Consider the following 19163-nt stretch of genomic DNA (forward strand, 5'->3'; position numbering starts at 1 on the left):
TTTTTTTCCAGCAATTTTCTAATTATAGGGATGGAATTCAGTAAGATTTTTTTTGCTTTATGTGAAGAAATGTTTTAATATTAATTGGCACCAAACACTAATTATTTGAGCTGTGATTAAATGGCAGTTTGTTTCAATGAAATTTGGTGGCAATCAAATTTTCCCTTATTTGCTAAAAGGGTGTAAGCTAGTGATTTTTTAATCTCTTGGAACGAAATATTTATTTATTTGGTGCTTTGGTTTATAAAGTGATAACTCAGATATTCATTTCAATTCAGATCCAGTTTATGAAGATATGTTGAGTGAAAGCAGGAAAATGATCACTAATGAGAAAATAGATGCTTACAATGAAGCAGCGGTCAGTATTCTGAACAGCAGCTCAAAAAATTCAAAAGCTAAAGTAAAGGTTTTTAGTGCAACTAGACTAATAGCAGAAGAAACTATAATTCAGTCATCAGACGGCTTACATCTTCCTGAATCAAGCAGAGAAACAGTGAGTAATCTCTCTGAAACACAGCCATTGGAAATGATAATGACAAAAAATACTTTTAGACCTTATAATAATGACTAATTGAATGAACTTGATTACTATTTTAATAGGTATTGAAAAACTGTCTCAAAATCATTTTCAATTATATACAGTGGAAATCTTTTGCAAAGGCAACATTTAATTAATACCCTATACATTTCATGATATAATGTTATAGAAATTTGAATTAAATTCTTTAACATACTTAATTTAATGATTTTTCTTTCCCTGCATAAATCATTTCCAGTTAATTCTGATCATTGCTTATATTCTCTCGTATATAACAAGTAAATTGACCTGAAAAAACTGATTCAAATTCAGTTTTGTCATTAATTCATTTAATTAACGCTATAAAAATTGCAGGGTGTTAACTTTAAAAGCACACCTGTAATGTAAGAAAGAAATTACTCTGTATTTTATGGTTCTGTGGATTGTAAAAATCCAGAAAATTCCTATAATGTTTAAGACTTCTCAGCCTTTTATCTTGGTTAACCATGTGTTTCAGTTTTAAAAAGCATTGAGATATGCCAATTGTTCCATGATGTAATGTAATCAAAAGATTTTATCATGCATTTCCACTATCCAATTTGCGATTAGATGAAGAGTTAAGTATTTTGTTATGCCATATTGTATTGTTATTATTTTCACTGCTGAAAAATTTAACTTTTTCAAAATAAATTTTATGCAAATGTTATTATATTTGATTTAATAAAATGCATTTTAAAATTAAAGGTAAACAAAATCCACTAACAAAATTATGTTTTCAATTTTTGTTTTTCAATAGAGCGCAATGATTCTAATGAACAACCACTGCAACAAGATTGTGAAACCTATTGATGGCTCATGCTGCCAACCTCAGCCTCCTGTGACTTTGATACAAAAACTAGCTTTTTGCTTTTTGGCTTCATCTGTAATTGGATATTTGATTCTTGTTCTCATTCGTCATAACAATAACCAGAAAAATAAACTCTGCACTGATATGGAGAGTGGAGAAGAGAAAAAACCTGCCACTAATTCTCCAACAGTTTCTACTCTAGAGACACTTTTCCAGTCCTTGTGCAAACTTGGCTTAATTATGGGCTACTTCTACCTGTGTGATAGAGCAAACCTATTTATGAAAGAAAACAAGTTTTATACTCATTCATCTTTTTTTATACCAATAATTTATATCTTGGTGTTAGGAGTATTTTACACAGAAAATACTAAAGAGGTATTTTTTTTCTTTTGTGCTAAAATTAAGAACTTAGATTAAACAAAATGAACAGTAATGGCAAACAGTAGTGATCTTTGTATTGTTTCATTATTTCTGCTTTTAGATATTATAATCGTCAATAAAATAGGAAATAAAAATTGAGAGCTTAGTCCTATATGTTTTCTTCGAAGCCAGTCTCATTGTATTCAGGGACTTGAATCAGCATAATAAACTAAAGTGATTATGTTGTAAAACCGCTAAAAATAAAATTGCACTTTTTGAACAATTGTATAAATATACTTTGTTATTTAATACTATTTTTATTCTTTTTACCCAAAATTATTGACACTGTTGTTTCAGTGGACAACATTTAGTCAGCCTTAAGCAAGGTATTTCCTAAAATGCCTGTGACCATTCTTCCCCTAAAAGTACTTCATATAGTATTGTGTCAGAAATCACTTTCTGCTGTGTTTAGAAAGCTAACTTGCAAGAAGTATATGAAGTTTGTTAAGCTGAAAACGAAAAAGTTTGATGGCCTTGCAGCTTATTCATAGTGTTCTGTGCAGTCCTTTGTCTTGCAGTCCCTGTCAAATACTTTGGCATGCATACTTATGGTTAATTGCTTTTGTAATTATTAGCATGATAAATTCAGATGCATTTACTATATATGGTAGTAGTATGGTTTCTTTAATTGTTCTTTAAAGTAACTGCTTTTTCCTTTATTTTGCACAGACTAAAGTGTTAAATAGGGAGCAGACTGATGAATGGAAAGGATGGATGCAGCTTGTCATTTTGATCTACCATATCTCTGGAGCAAGCACAGTAAGTGGTTTTTTAAAATATAATTATTTTTCAGGAAAATAGACTTTTGGACTACAGTATTCAATTTAAAATAACCTTTTATACCAATAATTTATTGGTTTGTTTCATTGGGATGGTAAAAGATTGTTTTCAAACATATACCTTTGTCTCAGTTTTAATATTTTCTTGTAGTATGAAGGGAGGTAATGTGAATAAAAATATCAATTACTGAAAGTGACTGAATAATTTGAGAATAATTATATTTTGTATATTTAATGCTACCCTTAATATGCTTCCTTCATCTTATCTTTATGATTCTCAAATTGGAGACAACCACTTGTGGAAGTGAGATTTGACTTGTTTGTTTGTTTTGTTTTGTTTTGCCTTTATTTGTATGCCGCCCTTTTTCCTGAGGGGACTCAGGGCGGCTCACAATTCAAAAGAGGGAGGGGGAGAAGACAAACAATAGACAATACAGCATGTTAAAAAAAAAACACAACAATCGTACAATTCGAGTGGGGCTACAATCTTAACCCCAGGCCAGCCGGGACAGCCAGATCTTTAAAGCGGCGTGGAAGGACTGGAGGGTGGTGAGGGTCCGAATCTCCACGGGGAGTTCGTTCCAAAGGGACGGAGCAGCCACCGAGAAGGCTCTCCTCCGGGTAGTTGCCAGTTTGCACTGGCTAGAAGATGGGATTCGGAGGAGGCCTAATCGATGCGATCGAATCGGTCTAGTGGAGGTAATTGGCAGTAGGCGGTCTCTCAAATACCCAGGCCCACTACCATGAAGGGCTTTATAGGTGATAAGTAACACCTTGAAGCGCACCCGGAGATCAACAGGTAGCCAGTGCAGCTCGCGGAGGATAGGTGTTACGTGGGTGAACCGAGGTGCACCCATAATCGCTCACGCGGCAGCATTCTGGACTAGCTGGAGTCGCCGAATGCTCTTCAAGGGCAGCCCCATGTAGAGCACATTGCAATATTCCAGCCTAGAGGTCACAAGGGCACGAGTGACTGTTGTGAGGGCCTCCCAGTTCAGGTAGGGACGCAACTGGTGTACCAGGCGAACCTGGGCAAATGCCCCCCTGGTCACAGCTGACAAATGATGTTCGAAGGTCAGCTGTGGGTCCAGGAGGACTCCCAAGTTGCGAACCCTGTCTGAGGGGCGTATAATTTGACCCCCCAGCCTGAGAGATGGAGTACTTGGCCAATTCATGGAAGGGAAACACAGCAGCCACTCGGTCTTTTCTGGATTGAGCACAAGCTTGTTGACCCCCATCCAGTCTTTAACAGCATCCAGCCCCTGGCTCATCACATCCATCGCTTCGTTGAGTTGGCACGGGGCGGACAGATACAACTGAGTATCGTCCGCATATTGATGGTACTTTATCCCGTGCCGTCGAATGATCTCACCCAGCGGTTTCATGTAGATGTTGAAAAGAAGGGGGGACAGGACCGAACCCTGGGGCACCCCACACGTTAGGGGCCTAGGGGTCGATCTCTGCTCCCCAACTAACACCGACTGCGACCTGTCCGAGAGGTAAGAGGAGAACCACTGTAAAACAGCGCCTCCCACCCCCACCTCCTGCAGTCGTCGCAAAAGGATACCATGGTCGATGGTATCGAAAGCCGCCGAGAGGTCAAGGAGCACCAGGATGGAGGCATGGCCTCCATCCCTGGCTCTCCAGAGATCATCGGTCAACGCGACCAAAGCGGTTTCTGTGCTGCAGCCAGGTCTGAAGCCAGACTGGAACGGATCGAGATAACTGGCTTCCTCCAAGGACCGCTTGAGCTGAAAGGCCACCACCTTCTCAACAACCTTCCCCACAAAGGGGAGGTTGGAGACTAGACGATAGTTATTTAAAACAGCTGGATCCAAGGATGGTTTCTTGTATTTGAATATTTTATTCATTTTCATTTTCATTTTATACAATCACTTATATACTGTGCATTTGCAAAAAAAAAAAAAGCAGTAAACACAACTCATCTTCCACCATGGAAAACCAACATAGCACTTCCATCCTCCATACACCCTTTCTTCTCCCCCTCCAACTTTCATTTCTCCCTTCCAACATTCCCCTCTTCTACTTCCCTTCCCCCTCAAACATTCCTTTCTCCCCTTCCCTCCATCTCACCCTCCTTACATTCCCCTCTCTCTCCCTCTTTACTTCTCCCTCTTCTTTCCCTCTACTTCTCCCTTTGGTGTATTTCTCTATTCATTAATCTATTCAATTTATATCTTACACTAAAATTAAAAAAATGAAAAAAAGGGGGGGGAAATAAAAAGAAAAAAGAAAAAAGAAAGAAAAAAGAGCAACAGTATACGAGTGCATTCTTCTTATTCTATAAGTTGAAACTATATTTCCACCCTCCCCCCCATAAACCCCCCTCCCTAATCCCCTTCCGACTTCCCAGGTCCCATACCCGGCATAACTCTTTATCAAACACAGTCTGGAGTATATTAAAACCAAATAGATTAAAAATTAAAAAATAAAAGATAAAGGAAAAAAAAATAAGGAAAAAAACAAAAAAAAGGAAAACAGGAAAAAATCAATAAACTCTCTACATTAAGCTCAGCTTCCCATCATTATTAAAACTTAAACAGTGTACATCATTCCTAATTTCATTTCATTTATTACTTCCAGGATTTCAAACTATGTTGAAACCAAGTAGGTTAATCAAATGGAATTCTCTAACTAGGGGCCTTGTCTCTTTATCTAAATGTCCAAACTTTTAATTTGTCCCTTATAAAGCAACTTAAACACCTCAAATATTCCTCTCGGTTTCTGTTCCAATTCCTCTCATCCTGCCTCTACCCGTGTCCATATATGTATTTTATTATCATCCATACTCCTCTCATATTTGCTCCACCTTCCTTCAAACCCCCTGAGTATATCCTTCCAAACATTATATTCAAATAAAAATTTCTATAAAGATCAACTTGCTTTCTGGCTCAAAATAAACTCTAATTAAACCTTCACTACCCTCCCGTCTACGCCTCCCTTCCCAACTCAATTCGACCAAACCACAATCCAAAAGCATCACAATCTCCGCCTTCCTCATCCTAGAGAATAAAACATAAACAGTTTATATGAAAATTCAAAGTTGTCCATCAAATTATTTTTTTTTTAAGTCCCATACAATATAATTTCCGAGGAGATCAGCATCGTTTCTTTCAGCCTTAATGTCTCTTCACCGGTATACCACTACACCATTTTATACAAGACAGAGTCACAAAGTTATTCAAGTTAAAATTAAGCAAATGTTTTGGAAGCATAACTAAGTACTTATTCTCTGTTCCTCCGCCCCTCCGGAGGGGAAAAACAACACCTCCCGCCTTGTAGCTGTGTGATTGGTTGTCTCTCTTCTACTTCTCCTTGTCTTTGTACAAGTCCGGGTAATTCAAGAAGTCCCGCCTTTAAGATCTTATTGTAAAAGTCTCGAGCTTCGCAAGGTGAATTAAGGCGATGTTTTTGATCATCAAGTGTAACTGTAATACCAAATGGCACCTCCCATCTGTACTGTATCTGTTTATTTCTAAGTTCTTTAGTTAAAAAGACATAGTCTCTCCTGGCTCTTAACATCTGAGGTGGCATTTCTTTAAAGACAATCAGGTCCTGTCCATCAGTGCGCAGCCTATTATTGTAAAGCTCTTGTAGTATCGCGTTTCTGGATTCTTTTGTAGCAAAGTATATAACTACATCTCTCGGGAGCTGTTTCTGTTTTGCTGTCCACAAATTATGGCGGTAAATTTTTTGGATCTGCCAATCAAAGTTGAGTCCCGGACTTCCCACCAAACAATTGAGAGCCTCAGAAAAGGTCAGCTTCAAATTCTCCTGATCATTTTCACGCAATGCCCTAAGTCTTATTGCAAACGCAGTTTTTTTATAGTTTGTCATAACAAGTTGTCTCTCTGCCTTGTCAAATTCCTGTTGCAACTTTTCAATTTTAGATGTCAGATTAGAGTTGGCTTCTTCCAAAACTTCCAGTTTATCCTCCATTCCTGCAATATAATCTGTCATCACATTTATAACCCCGATGGTATCCTCCTTTGTTTGAGCAATCTTGGCATCAAGTTTGTCACATAATTCCGAAATAAATTGCATCATTTCCTCTTTAAATTCTCTGAGAGTTTCAAAAAGAAATTCTTTCGTTAACAAATCTCCAGTAGGGGGCGTAGAAGACAAAGACTGTGGCTTTATAGCGATTACTTGGGAAGCATTGTTAAAAAAACGTTTCAATTGCTTTGATTTGGGAGCCATGATAAGAAAAAAAAAGAGAACAAACAAAGCCTCTGCGCACCTTGATTTGAAATAAAATACTTTCAGTAAACTTTGGCAGTTAATAAAGAGAGATCTTCAGGAGAACAGGGTTGGTTAAATATATCATATATCGACTGCGAAGGCTGTAAATCGCCATTTTGAAAAACAATTAAACAAAGGAGTTTTTTGTAAAATTGAAGCTGGTATTTTAAATAGAAAAAAAAAGGTTCACCGGTATGGTCGCTGCTCAGATTTATCTTTAACAAGTTAATTACAAAATCTTGTACTGAGAGGGGGGGTAACTCGCCTTGAGCTGAAAAAAGACAGCTGAGAAGTTTTGGCCGGAGTAATGACTCAGCTTTCTGTTGAATCACTCTCTTTCATTCACAGCCAAAAAAAATAAAGACTGTGAACATCAAAGAGGACTCTAACTAGCTGGGGTCCCTCCCTGCTTTTTCCTTGCATGGAAAAAGAGATATCTAAGATTTTAAATAGATATACAAACCAAAACTCTGAGAGCAGCTTCGTTAAGCTACCGTCAGCGGCAAGCCCCTCCCCTGGAATCCCAAGGATGGTTTCTTCAGGAGGGGTCTCACCACCGCCGCCTTTAAAGCGGGGGGGAAAGATCCCCTCCCGAAGAGAGGCAGTAACAACCGCCTGGATCCAGCCTCGTGTCACCTCCCTGCTGTTTACAACCAGCCAGGAGGGGCACGGGTCCAGCACACATGTGGAGGCACCTACAGCTCTCATGGCCTTGTCCACATCCTCAGGGGTAACAGCTTGAAACTCAATCCAGCGATGGCTTACCAGATCATCCCCTAGTGCAGTGATGGCGAACCTATGACACTCGTGTCAGTGCTGACACGCGTAGCCATTTCGGGTGACACGCACATGCTCCCCAAACTTGTTTCAGCGGCAGCTCTCAGCCTGGGCGGCAGCGTCACGCAGGCTGTGGAAGGAGGAGGAGGAGGAGGAGGGAACCAACCAAAGAGAGGCTTTTACCGGGTCTGCGCCCCACAGCCAGGATCGTCCTTGCGCCTCAAGCCGCGTTTCTTCCTGCAAAGCCCTTCGGGCAACCCGAGAGTTCCGCTTGACGCCAGAAGGGCTTTGCAGGAAGAAACGCGGCTTGAGGCGCCAGGACGGTCCTGGCTGTGGGGCGCAGACTCGGTAAAAGCTCTCTTTGGTTCCCTCCTCCTCCCCCTCCTTCCACAGCCTGTGTGACGCTGCCGCCCAGGCTGAGAGCTGCCGCTGCCGCTGCTGCACAACTGAGGGAGGGAGAGGGAAAGCAGAGGTAGCCTCAAATTCCACCGTTGGGACAGGGGAAAGGGCTTGTCCCTCAAGAGTGGGGGGGGATAGAGGTGGGAAGAAGGGGCCCGGCCTGTCCCCAGCGCCCCCCACAGACGGATTACGGATCGAACGCTTCTCTCTCTGCAGCCTTTTTCTGCAAGTCCCAGCTACTCAGCGGGGCGTCATCATTTCCGGGGGGTTGCAGTTTTCCAGCTCAGATATCAGGATCCGCCGGGATTAAGTGGGAGAAAACGCCGCTGGCCGAGCAGAACAAACACATCCAAAGGTTAATCTTATTTTACGAAAACACAACTTCCAAAAGTCGATCGTGGCCTCCGTCAAGAAGCTCTTCCCCCACCCCCCACCCATTCTGGGGTCTTGGTGTCCCTCGGCTAAGATCCACCCCGGAAAGCAGAACGGGGGCAGCCCTCCTGTAATTCTGGCTGGGTTAAAGAGCAGGGATGGAGGAGCCATATCACACCTTCATTCAAAGGGTGGGGAGGGGGAGGCCCGATAAAGTCCCTCCCTTGGGGTGTCTGAAGTCCCAGCTGAAGCAGCCGAAGGAAAAAGGATAAGCATCCGTCGCTGCCCAATGGCGCTTGGGGTAACCCCGCTGGGCAGAGCCAGTCGAGGCTCATCCTGCAAATGAGGGTTTCCTTTGGGGAGGGCCAGGTGGTTTCAAGCACCCCAAACAGCCAATCTCTCTCTCTCCGTCCCCCTTCCTTTGCTCCTGGGGCTGCAGAACTTTCCATGGGCTCAACAGTAATTGAGTAAAATTCTAAGCCACTGCAGTAGCTGCTTTTTGGTTTTATTTTTTTTAATATTTATCAGTCTCTCTTAGTTGAAGAGTTGAAGTCCACAAGGCTTAAAGCTGTCAGGTTTGAAGACCCCTGGGGTTTTTTTCCTAAAAGGTTAGGGGTGCAAGGTTCTTGTAACTTGACAGCTTTAAGACTTGCACGCTTCAATGCCAGAGTTTCTGAGCCAACATTTTGGTTGCTAAGCAGGACCGTTGGTAAGTGATACTGATAATAATATCAAGGGCAACATACGAAATCGACTGATGAACAAAGAAGTTACTAAGCAGCTATGTTAAATAATTTGTTTTTGGTTTATTAAATACAATTATATTGCAATTATATATTTTTGTAGTTTAAACTATAAATTGCGCAAAATTATGTTTTTGTCGAAGTGACACACAACGCGAGTTATGCTCGATTTTTTGCCGATTTTTGACACACCACGGCAAAAAGGTTGCCCATCACTGCCCTAGTGCCTCGGCTGGTACTGCAGAATTGGAGTCTAGGTCCGCCCGGAGCCAAGCAACCTTGTCTGCGAGAAATTGGACGTAGTCCTCAGCCCTGCCCTGCAGCGGATCGCCGTATCCCTCCTATTTAGGAGGGAACAGGTTATCCTAAACAGGGCGGCTGGGCACGACTCAGCAGACGCAACCAGAGAGGCAATGTGTGTTTTCTTAGCCGTCCTAATTGCCCGAACGTAATCTCTGGTGTAGGTTGTCAAAAAATGCTCGGCTCGATTCAGATTTGCTGGACCTCCATAGGTACTTTCTATTGGGGAGATTTGAAAACAGTGATAATTATAAGATAATATTAGCAAACAATGCTAATTGATGCAAATGAAATGTAATATTATTTATCACCTCACTGGTGTGTCATCTATTTAGGAGAGCTGTTTTAATTATGGCTTTTTGTGTATGGTTTTAAGGAGAGTAACTATTTTGTTCTTCTGATGGAGTTATTGGAACAATGTCCAGTCTTTATATCTAAACTGTTTTGTTATTTATTTATTTATTTGTTTGTTTGTTTGTTTATCTATCTATTTATTATAAATGCTTCTATGTTGCTTCCATTATTTGACTTTAGTTCCTACATGCATACATATAAAAAGATCTGTCTCTTTCATCATGAAGTCAATGAATGGTTAGTTGGGGATGTATTGAAAAGACAAAATAAATATGGAATGGAGCTTTAACATCTAGTAATATAGAGGTTTACTGAGACAAAATTAAAATCAAATGGTTTTCATATATCATTATTTTTAAATTGGAATTTAATCAGTGAGAATTACTTGATTTTTTTTAATGCATCTATGTTTTTGTTCATAGTTCCTGCCAGTGTACATGCACATCCGTGTTTTGGTTGCTGCATATCTATTCCAAACAGGCTATGGACATTTCTCATACTTTTGGATTAAAGGAGATTTTGGCATTTATAGAGTGTGTCAGGTAAGAAACTTTTATATACATACCTCCATCTCATAATGCCTAGACTTTTGTATTCATTTGAGGAAACTTTACACACTTGTGCCTTTTAGAAAAGGACTTTCCTTCAATTCCATTTTGAGATAAAAATTATGAAATTTGTTCTAAGCCTAATAAAATTTTAAGCAACTATTTTATAAACCTGGTAACTGCAGACTGTATCTATTTCAGAAAGAGAATTGCCTCCTTCCCAGGCATTATAAAGCTTAGAAAAAAAGGCTCTAGTTTCTAACCTAAAGTTCAGATAAACATATTGGTTCGAAGTTTTAAGTTGCCTGCTAGAATTCTTGAATCATTATTTTCAACCAAATTAAATTGTTATGAAATGTCTGGCATTAAATAATAAAAACAACAATAAAAGAAGCAACACTACATATGCATCTGAACCAAAAACAGATGGAAAAGAAAAAAAAAATTAAAGAAAGATTGTGGATCTTGTGGCTTATCAAGATGAAACAAGAAGATGGCAAAATTGGCAGAACTACACAGTAATATCAAAGAACGGAGTTCTCTAGAGCCATTCTTTGTTTGGGAACTGGCTCCAAAGCTACTGGGGACCATGAACCATGTTTAAGATTGATACATGCCAGAAGTGGGGGGGCAGGGGTAGGCTTTCCAACTTTTTTTTTCTTTCTTGCTCGCCAACTAGAAAACTACAACATGACAGGTTTGTAGAGAAAGCTGGCAGTAGACTAGATGAGATAGGCAAGATGTGGACCGTTGTGATGTGTGGATTTTCTTTTTTCAATCTTAAGGATAGTGATAGAGAGGATAAAGATTGAGAACTAAGCAGACCGGAGGTGGTTGCTGGTTCTGCCTGGATCGGTTGAAAAGGTAGTGGCAGTGGGAGGCTCCGCCCACTCACCCGGAAACTTCTGCGCATGCACAGAAGCGCACACATACAGGAGCACACCCAAACCATAGTAAAAAAATTAGCAACCCACCTCTGAAGCAGACCAATATTAGTGATTGCCTCTCCCTCCCAACAAGAAGATCCATGGAGCAGTTTTTTCCACATCAATGGCCAGAGGGAAAAAATATTGGACCAAAAGTGTTACTCATCTTGTAATGGCTTGCCCACTATATCCCATCATACTTTCAATCCCGTAAAAGCTATTTTAGCTCTTACGAGATTGGCAAGTCTTAACTACTTTTATTTAAAAGCAAACCATATTGCATTATAGAAAATTTCATAATGGATCTTTATTTTAGCATCCAGTTTATCTCTAAATTCATTGGACAGATATTTTTTTATCTTGCCAATATCTTATGAGTACAATGTGTATGTTCTTGACTGCAAAATGGTTAAGTTGGAGAACTTGTAAATTGCTTTGTGGGCAAAGTACTAAGCTACAAATTATCTCTTATTAAAATTACAATGTAGACATTTCATCCATTAAAACAGAAGTGAAATTTCCAGATGATACACCTTTAATAGCAACATCTTGTATCGTTTTTCTTTACCATGCACAATGTATCAGGCCCTGTAATTGTAGATAACAAAACTAATATGATAAATGTGTTTCTAAATCTCTAATCATTAGCTGGAACTGCTGAACTGGAATTCTGCAAATCTGCTTTAGACTGGCTCTATTGCAGCAAAAGGGAGATATTTTGCCTAGATCTGAAAATCTGTAGTTTGAATCTATATTCCAAAATGAATGCAGATTCCTGTGGCTAAACAAGAAAGTGTTATATGTGAATTTTAAGAGTTTTTTAAACTGAATTTTAACTCAACTTTTTTAGAGCCTGAGTTACAAAATTGTTACTCATCTAAATTGTAATAGAAATAATCTAAACTACAAATGTGCCTAAAATAGTCTGACATTTCTGGTGAAATTACAATCAGATTAAGATTATATTAAAATGTACCGATAAATTTATTTAATATTTCATTGCCATATACTTAGGTATTTTTCTCAATATTAACAGGTTTTGTTTCGACTGAACTTCCTGGTTGTGGTGCTATGCGTTGTAATGGATCGATCTTACCAATTCTATTACTTCGTTCCACTAGTCACTTTCTGGTTTTTAATCATATATATTACATTAGCTTTGTGGCCTCAAATTATCCTGAAGAAAGCCAATGGTAAATATTTCATTTTACACCAAAAGAACTGTTAATATAGCTAACAATCACCATTTAATACTCAATTATTTTTCTCCCAGCATTTGAATATCTTAAAAATTCTCTATTCATTTCCCCATCTTTGCTAAATAGGAATTTACTAAAAGTTATATATATGTGGCTCTTTTTATGCACAAAACAATTATTTTCAGGTGGTCTTGGCCCAAACCAAAATTATATGGAGTGAAACAAGTTTCTTATCTTAAATATAGTTACCATAGAAAGAAGTAGTTCAAGACTGTAGAAAATTCTAGTTGAAAGGTTTCATTGGGGATGGTATGATCAGATGTTGTTGATGGTTGTGATGATTGCTGAAGGGAGTGTCTGGAAGGAAATCCTGGGAAGATTGGAAATGGGAGTGGGCGTGGGTGGGCTCTAACATATAGATGATGCACTACAGAAAGAAAAAGGATGATGCACTACAAAAAGGACTATAGTGCTCTCTTGCAGCTCAATATATAGTTGTCCAAGTCTTACCAAAAAAAGCTATTCAATGTATTAACCTAATCACAGGATTTACACAATGTGTTTACTGTATTAAAAATAATATGAAAATTTTCTCTAAAAATGAATAATAATTTCTCTTCATTGTTGCTTTTCTACAGGTAGTTTCTTCTGGCATTCTGGCTTGCTGTTAAAATTAGGATTCCTGTTTGTCTGCATTTATTTTTTAGCATACTCTGAGGTTTGTATTGAACTTTAAGTGTGGTAGAATACAAATTCAATATAGAATTAACACTTAAGGGAAAGCATTTACAATGTTGGAACAGGCAAGGTAACAATCTATTATGTTCGAAAAGAACCAGGTATTTTTGTTGAAAACAATTAACATGCTTTTACCTATATGGTAATGCATTAACCATTTTATGACAAATTGGGTTTTGAAATGCATGACAATCCAAAAATGAGGCATCTGTTTTTATAATGCACATTAGCCTGTGCTTTTTAATTATGGCGAGAGGGTGTTAGATATTTAGTTTTAAGAGTTTTTATTTTTTTATTTTTCTACATCTACTATTAATAAATGTGGTAGGATATTAGGAACAAAAATGTTCTAAACAGAAATCAAAGGAAAGATTATTTGGATGTTTTATTAAGTATACGTGTGAGTGCCCACACATACAAGCAAACAAACAAAAGAGCACATTTTGAAACAACTACAAGAATTGCCAAACCACCACAAACAAAAGCATACTGTGGAGCTTATGGACTTGTGAACAGTACTGAAATTTTTCAGTATTTCTGGATAAATATGACCCAAAATGATTGTTTTTATATATCCTAAATAAATAAGTATAATTTTTGACCCATTTCTTTAATTGGGTTCTCTTTATCTAGTTTTAGGAATTGTCTGGAAAATATATCATAATTATGCAAAAAATATTTTTGGAAACAGTGACAAATATTTAAAATTGTATATAGATAACTGTGTATCAATAATTTAACTTAATATCCCCTTAATTTAACTTAATAATTTAACTTAATATCCCCAAAATTCGTAAAAGTTTTTGTAATAAAAATTTACACTTCTGAAGACACAGCTGAAGAATGAGTTGTATATATTTTTCATGTTTGAAACACATACTTATATGTTATGTTATATGTTAAGAGCCGAGGTGGCGCAGTGGTTAAATGCAGCACTGCAGGCTACTGCTAGATCAGCAGTTCAACGGTTCAAATCTCACCGGCTCAGGGTTGACTCAGCCTTCCATCCTTCCGAGGTGGGTAAAATGAGGACCCGGATTGTTGGGGGCAATATGCTGACTCTCTGTAAACCGCTTAGAGAGGGCTGAAAGCCCTATGAAGCGGTATATAAGTCTACTGCTATTGCTATTGCTATGTTATGTTGTTACATAATACAATAATTTACTTTGGCATGCAGACATTGCTATTTCCCAAATGTTACACTATTTGGAGATATGTACAATATGAATTTTACGTACATATATGGATGTCCATGGAGTCATATTACAAGTAGTCCTCTTACAACAGTTCATTTAGTGATCATTCAAAGTTATAACAATACTGAAAAAATGACATGACCTTTTTTCACACTCATGACTGTTGCAACAACCCAATGGTTGCATGACCTAAATTCAAATACTTTAAAACTGACTCATATTTATGACAGTTGCAGTGGCCCAGGATAATATGATCACCCTTTACCCACCTTCTGACAAGCAAGTCAGTGGGGAAAGCCAAATTCACTCAATAACTGTGTTATTCCCTTAACAACTGCAGTGATTCATTTAACAACTATAGCAAGAAACAAAATTAACTTAACAAATGTCTCAGTAACAGAAATTTTGGGCTCAATTGATGTAATAAGTCAAGGACTGCCTGTACATATAAATCTATACACAGATGGGTATCTATGGAGAGCAGGGAATATAATGATGAAAATTGTGTGATGCATCACTGCAGGTGTATGCTTGCAGTGGTTTGTAGCTGTTGCTGGCTATATATTATATTTCCGTATTTTTTAGCATTCCATTTTATAATTAGCCTTTTAATTAATCATCCTGAATATGTACAGTAAACATGCTGTTCAGTAGGCAAAGATCTGGAAACTATTAAGGAAGTGGGAAATTCAGCCTTATACTTATGCATACTGCATGATTAATCTTAAAATACTATTTCCTTTTCAAAGAATTATTGTACTAATAGTTTTAGCTATGTATTTATATTAAGACTTGGGAAGTGAATGGGTTAATATATTTGGCCATTATATTGAAATATGAAATTATTTCATTTTAAAAGTATTTAGGAATAAAAGGTGTTGAGGAATAAAACTGTTGTTTTTTTTCTACAGGTATAAGGTATTGATTAGATATAATGCTTCATGAATGTAATCCCATTTTGCTAAAAAAATGTTAACGTACATTAGATGGAATCTGATATGAAATAACATTTTTCCTATCATTAAATACTAAGATTAATTATATTTTCTGGATGTTTGCCTTTCATATGTAGCGGATATAAAACGTCTACACACTCCGGTTAAAATGCCAGGTTTATGGGATGTAAAAAAAATAATTAAGTGAAGCATATTGATGGCAGTGCTTTTCTTCAGCTGGAACTGACTTTAGTCAAGGTGGATGGAATTATACCCAGTTCCAAATATCAATCAATTTTGCACAAAAGCTTTAGGTCTCTGCTAAAATGCTGAAGATGAAGAAGAATTTCATCTTTCAATATGAGCCCTCATGTTAAATCTAATTTTTTAATTGAATCTTTTATTTTCTTCTAAATATATTTCTACTCACGGAAATTGAGTATTTGTGTCAGATGACCTAGTACTGTAACATAGCCGTTGTGTACAACATATATGTTTGTTTCTTACAGGATCTATTTGAAAAGGTTTTTTCTATATGGCCATTGTCCACATTTTTTGAACTAAATGGGAGCGTCTATGAATGGTGGTTTAGATGGAAATTAGATCGATATGTATGTATTTTTAATTTTTTCATATATATTTTTATGTGATCTTATAATAGCTATATTCTCATGTTTAAATTATAATTTCAGTTTCAAAGCAAAATAAAATTTTTAAAAGGGAATATACATTTAATGTTACTCCAACTATAATCTTAAATTAATGTTTGTTAAATGTTGAGATAAAGCAATATTCTTTTCTCTTACAGGTTGTTTTCCATGGAATGTTGTTTGCTTTCATTTATCTAACTTTTCAGAAACGGCATGTCCTCTCAGAAGGAAAGGGAGAACCACTTTTTCCTACCAAAGTTTCAAATATTTTCTTATTTATTTCAGTAGTGTTTTTTCTGGTACGTTTCTAAACTACGATGCCTAAATACTGTTTTTATTAAATTGGAGGCTTAAGTGACATGTCACCAAGACTATCTGCTAATAGACACTTATGGAAAGGGACAATTAGTGTTTTAAATTTGAATTATTTCAAGGATATTTATCTTAGGCTGAATGCAATATCTGTTTTCATAAATAATTGAAAAAATAATTGCTTTATTTGGCTCTTATTTTATTTTAAATTTATAGACATATTCCATCTGGGCAAGTAGTTGTAAGAATAAAACTGAATGCAATGAAATGCATCCTTCTGTTTCAGTTGTGCAGGTAATTATATTCTTTGCCATATCTATGATTAAATTGACACATATAGCTAATAAAGCACAAAGTATTATATTTTATAAAGAAAATTTGAACTCGTATTCACAAAGAAGAGAGCAAAGCCAAATTAATTGACTCAATAATTAAGCATTTTGTTGATTAATGGAGCAGGGGACCCTAACCTTCGGGCTGCGGACTGTACTAGTCTACGATCCATTGGGAACCAAGCCATGCAAATGGCTGCCAAGCACACACAATTTTATTTGTGCATGCATGGGAGCTAGATTGCGTGCATGAAACCCGCACCTTTCCCATTGCTGCTTTGGACCCGGAAAGCTTGGGGACTGCCACAGTGGCATATATAGCTATAATACATGTTTATAGCAGGCATTTCTGGTTAATTTTTCTTTCACTAGACATAAATTATGGATTCTATAACTGAAATACTTCTAATCAGAGATGTGCAAAATGAGACAGTGTTTTCTCATGAAATTTTACAGTTATTCCCAAGAGCATGTCAGTATGGGCATTTTTGACATTCTTCATTATTATTTTGTTCTGCAAAATAATAATCTGGAATACCATCTGTGATGAATGTACTTTTAGAAAAGCACAAATCATATCCATAATGCCAGTATTGATGTATTCCTAAATGAAATATTTTGGGAGCAAATGAAAAAAAGTGCACATCCCTGCTTTCAGTCTCCCAACAACTGTACAGAAAAATATTTTAGATTTAAGATTTTTTTTTCTCTTTTAAATTAATCCTGGTAGACATTGGAATAGGATTCTTCAGAATATCTAGTAAATCTTTGTTCCAGATTTCTTTTTTGTATCATATGAAAGCCTCAAGAAGCTAAAGCATGCACTCTAGCATGATAATCATACATATGTGTTCTGACCCCTCCTTCGTCCAGTAACGAAAGCCGAGACACGCTTAATGAGAATGTCCTTTAATAACAAGACCAGACTCTCGGTGGCTGAACAAAAACTGGCAGTAATCCAGCCTGCCAAATTTGTTTCTCTTTAGTCAAAGCGTTGACTTCTGCAAGAAGGGCGTGGCACAAGCAGTCTTTTTTATAGTCTGGAGAGGAGCCTAATGACTATCAGCTGAGCGTAATTATCTCCTGTAATTACGTAGTTGTTCTTGACAAGTAGCTCTTCGATTGCGTGCATCCCAGAACAACTCACTGTTGGTTTCTGGATCCCTCTCCCTTGTCTCCTCCCCACTGATCCAAGGGTCAGGCGCCACCTGGTGGCCAACCAGTCTCTCGGTGCCCTGCTCGGAGTCAGAACCCTGTCCAGGGTCCTCCACATCCTCCAGGGCCGACTCATAGGGCACCTCGCTGTCGGAGTCTGGTAGCAGCTCCAACGGCTCCTGCTGGGCCACAACACATATGCATATAGACACTTGCAGTCCTTTAAATCTTAGCAATATATGTGACTCTTGGAGCAGAAATTGTTCACTGTGTGTTGAACTCAGGTTGGCTTGAACTTAGCTCAGCAATTTGTTGTTACTAAATTTAGGACTAATAGGTCCTCATTTTTGAGGAAAGTATTTGTAAAGATATTCAGGTGTAGGTTGTAATTTTTGTATCTGATAAAATTTAGCAGTTTGCTTATTCCTTGGTAATTTTCATGTTAACAGAATTTGAATTTCTTATAATCTTCAGTTGGTTGTGTAACCTACATGCATAGAATAAACTGGCTATATATTTTACATGGTATTTTGTTTTTGTCTTTCAGATTTTAGCTTTCATCCTAATTAGGAATATACCTGGCTATGCTCGTTCAGTATACAGTTCATTTTTTGCATGGTTTGGCAGAATTTCTCTTGAGGCAAGTAGCATCACATAGTTCTAATTTTAAAACTGAAACATCTAAATTGGGTGTAATAAGAATTCATTAATAAAGCATCACATAGAAAGCATGTGGATTGTGTTCTATATTGACTTTAAAATATTCCTTCTTGATTGCAATTTTTAATGGGATACAAAATGAAGTAAAGTTAAATAGAATTAAATGAAAATGCATGTTTTACTTGGCTATTACCATATTTTTACCTGGGGTCTCATCCCATTGTTTTGACCCGATATTTTTTCTAAAGATGAAGTACAATCATCAGGCCTTGTAACCCACATGGACAATTATGCAAATATGGACAGTTTTGAAAGGAGTGTCATGTAGCAGTTTAACATAAATACCACTAGGATACTCACGTTAAAAATCTACCCTTAGGCATCCAAGCCTCCCGAGTGACTTGACAGATGTTTCATTCTGTTATTGCAACAAACGTCACCATATGGCTTACGTGGTGAAAATCGCAGAAGAGAATGTTATTGGATTGCATTGACAGAACTAATATATATCAAAAGCAATACCACTTAGACTTATTTACCGCTTCACAGTGCTTTACAACCCTCTCTAAGTGGTTTAAAGTCCACCTATTGCCCCCAACAGTCTGAATCCTCATTTACCAACCTCGGAAGGATGGAAGGCTGAGTCAACCTTGTACCTGTCAGGAACAAACTACTGGCAATCAGCAGAGTTAGCCTCTAATACTGCACTCTTAAGTACTATGCCACCACGCAGTGGTGAAA

At 37.6% G+C, this 19163-nt stretch overlaps 1 protein-coding gene across 3 annotated transcripts in view; it reads left to right on the forward strand.

The window, feature by feature from the left end:
* Positions 1-19163, forward strand: part of CASD1 (CAS1 domain containing 1) — a 39227-nt gene that overhangs the window by 17134 nt on the left and 2930 nt on the right. For 2 of the 3 annotated variants that reach the window (XM_032234737.1, XM_032234739.1), the window contains 10 exons: positions 279-493; positions 1314-1739; positions 2454-2543; positions 10194-10313; positions 12282-12438; positions 13083-13162; positions 15823-15924; positions 16122-16262; positions 16492-16569; positions 18310-18402. In XM_032234737.1, coding sequence (XP_032090628.1) covers positions 279-493; positions 1314-1739; positions 2454-2543; positions 10194-10313; positions 12282-12438; positions 13083-13162; positions 15823-15924; positions 16122-16262; positions 16492-16569; positions 18310-18402 — 1502 coding nt within the window. The remainder of the gene's footprint in view (positions 1-278; positions 494-1313; positions 1740-2453; positions 2544-10193; positions 10314-12281; positions 12439-13082; positions 13163-15822; positions 15925-16121; positions 16263-16491; positions 16570-18309; positions 18403-19163) is intronic. The other variant, XM_032234738.1, reaches the window with a different exon arrangement.

This window comes from Thamnophis elegans, chromosome Z (genome assembly GCF_009769535.1).
Source record: "Thamnophis elegans isolate rThaEle1 chromosome Z, rThaEle1.pri, whole genome shotgun sequence".
Classification (NCBI taxonomy): domain Eukaryota; kingdom Metazoa; phylum Chordata; class Lepidosauria; order Squamata; family Colubridae; genus Thamnophis; species Thamnophis elegans.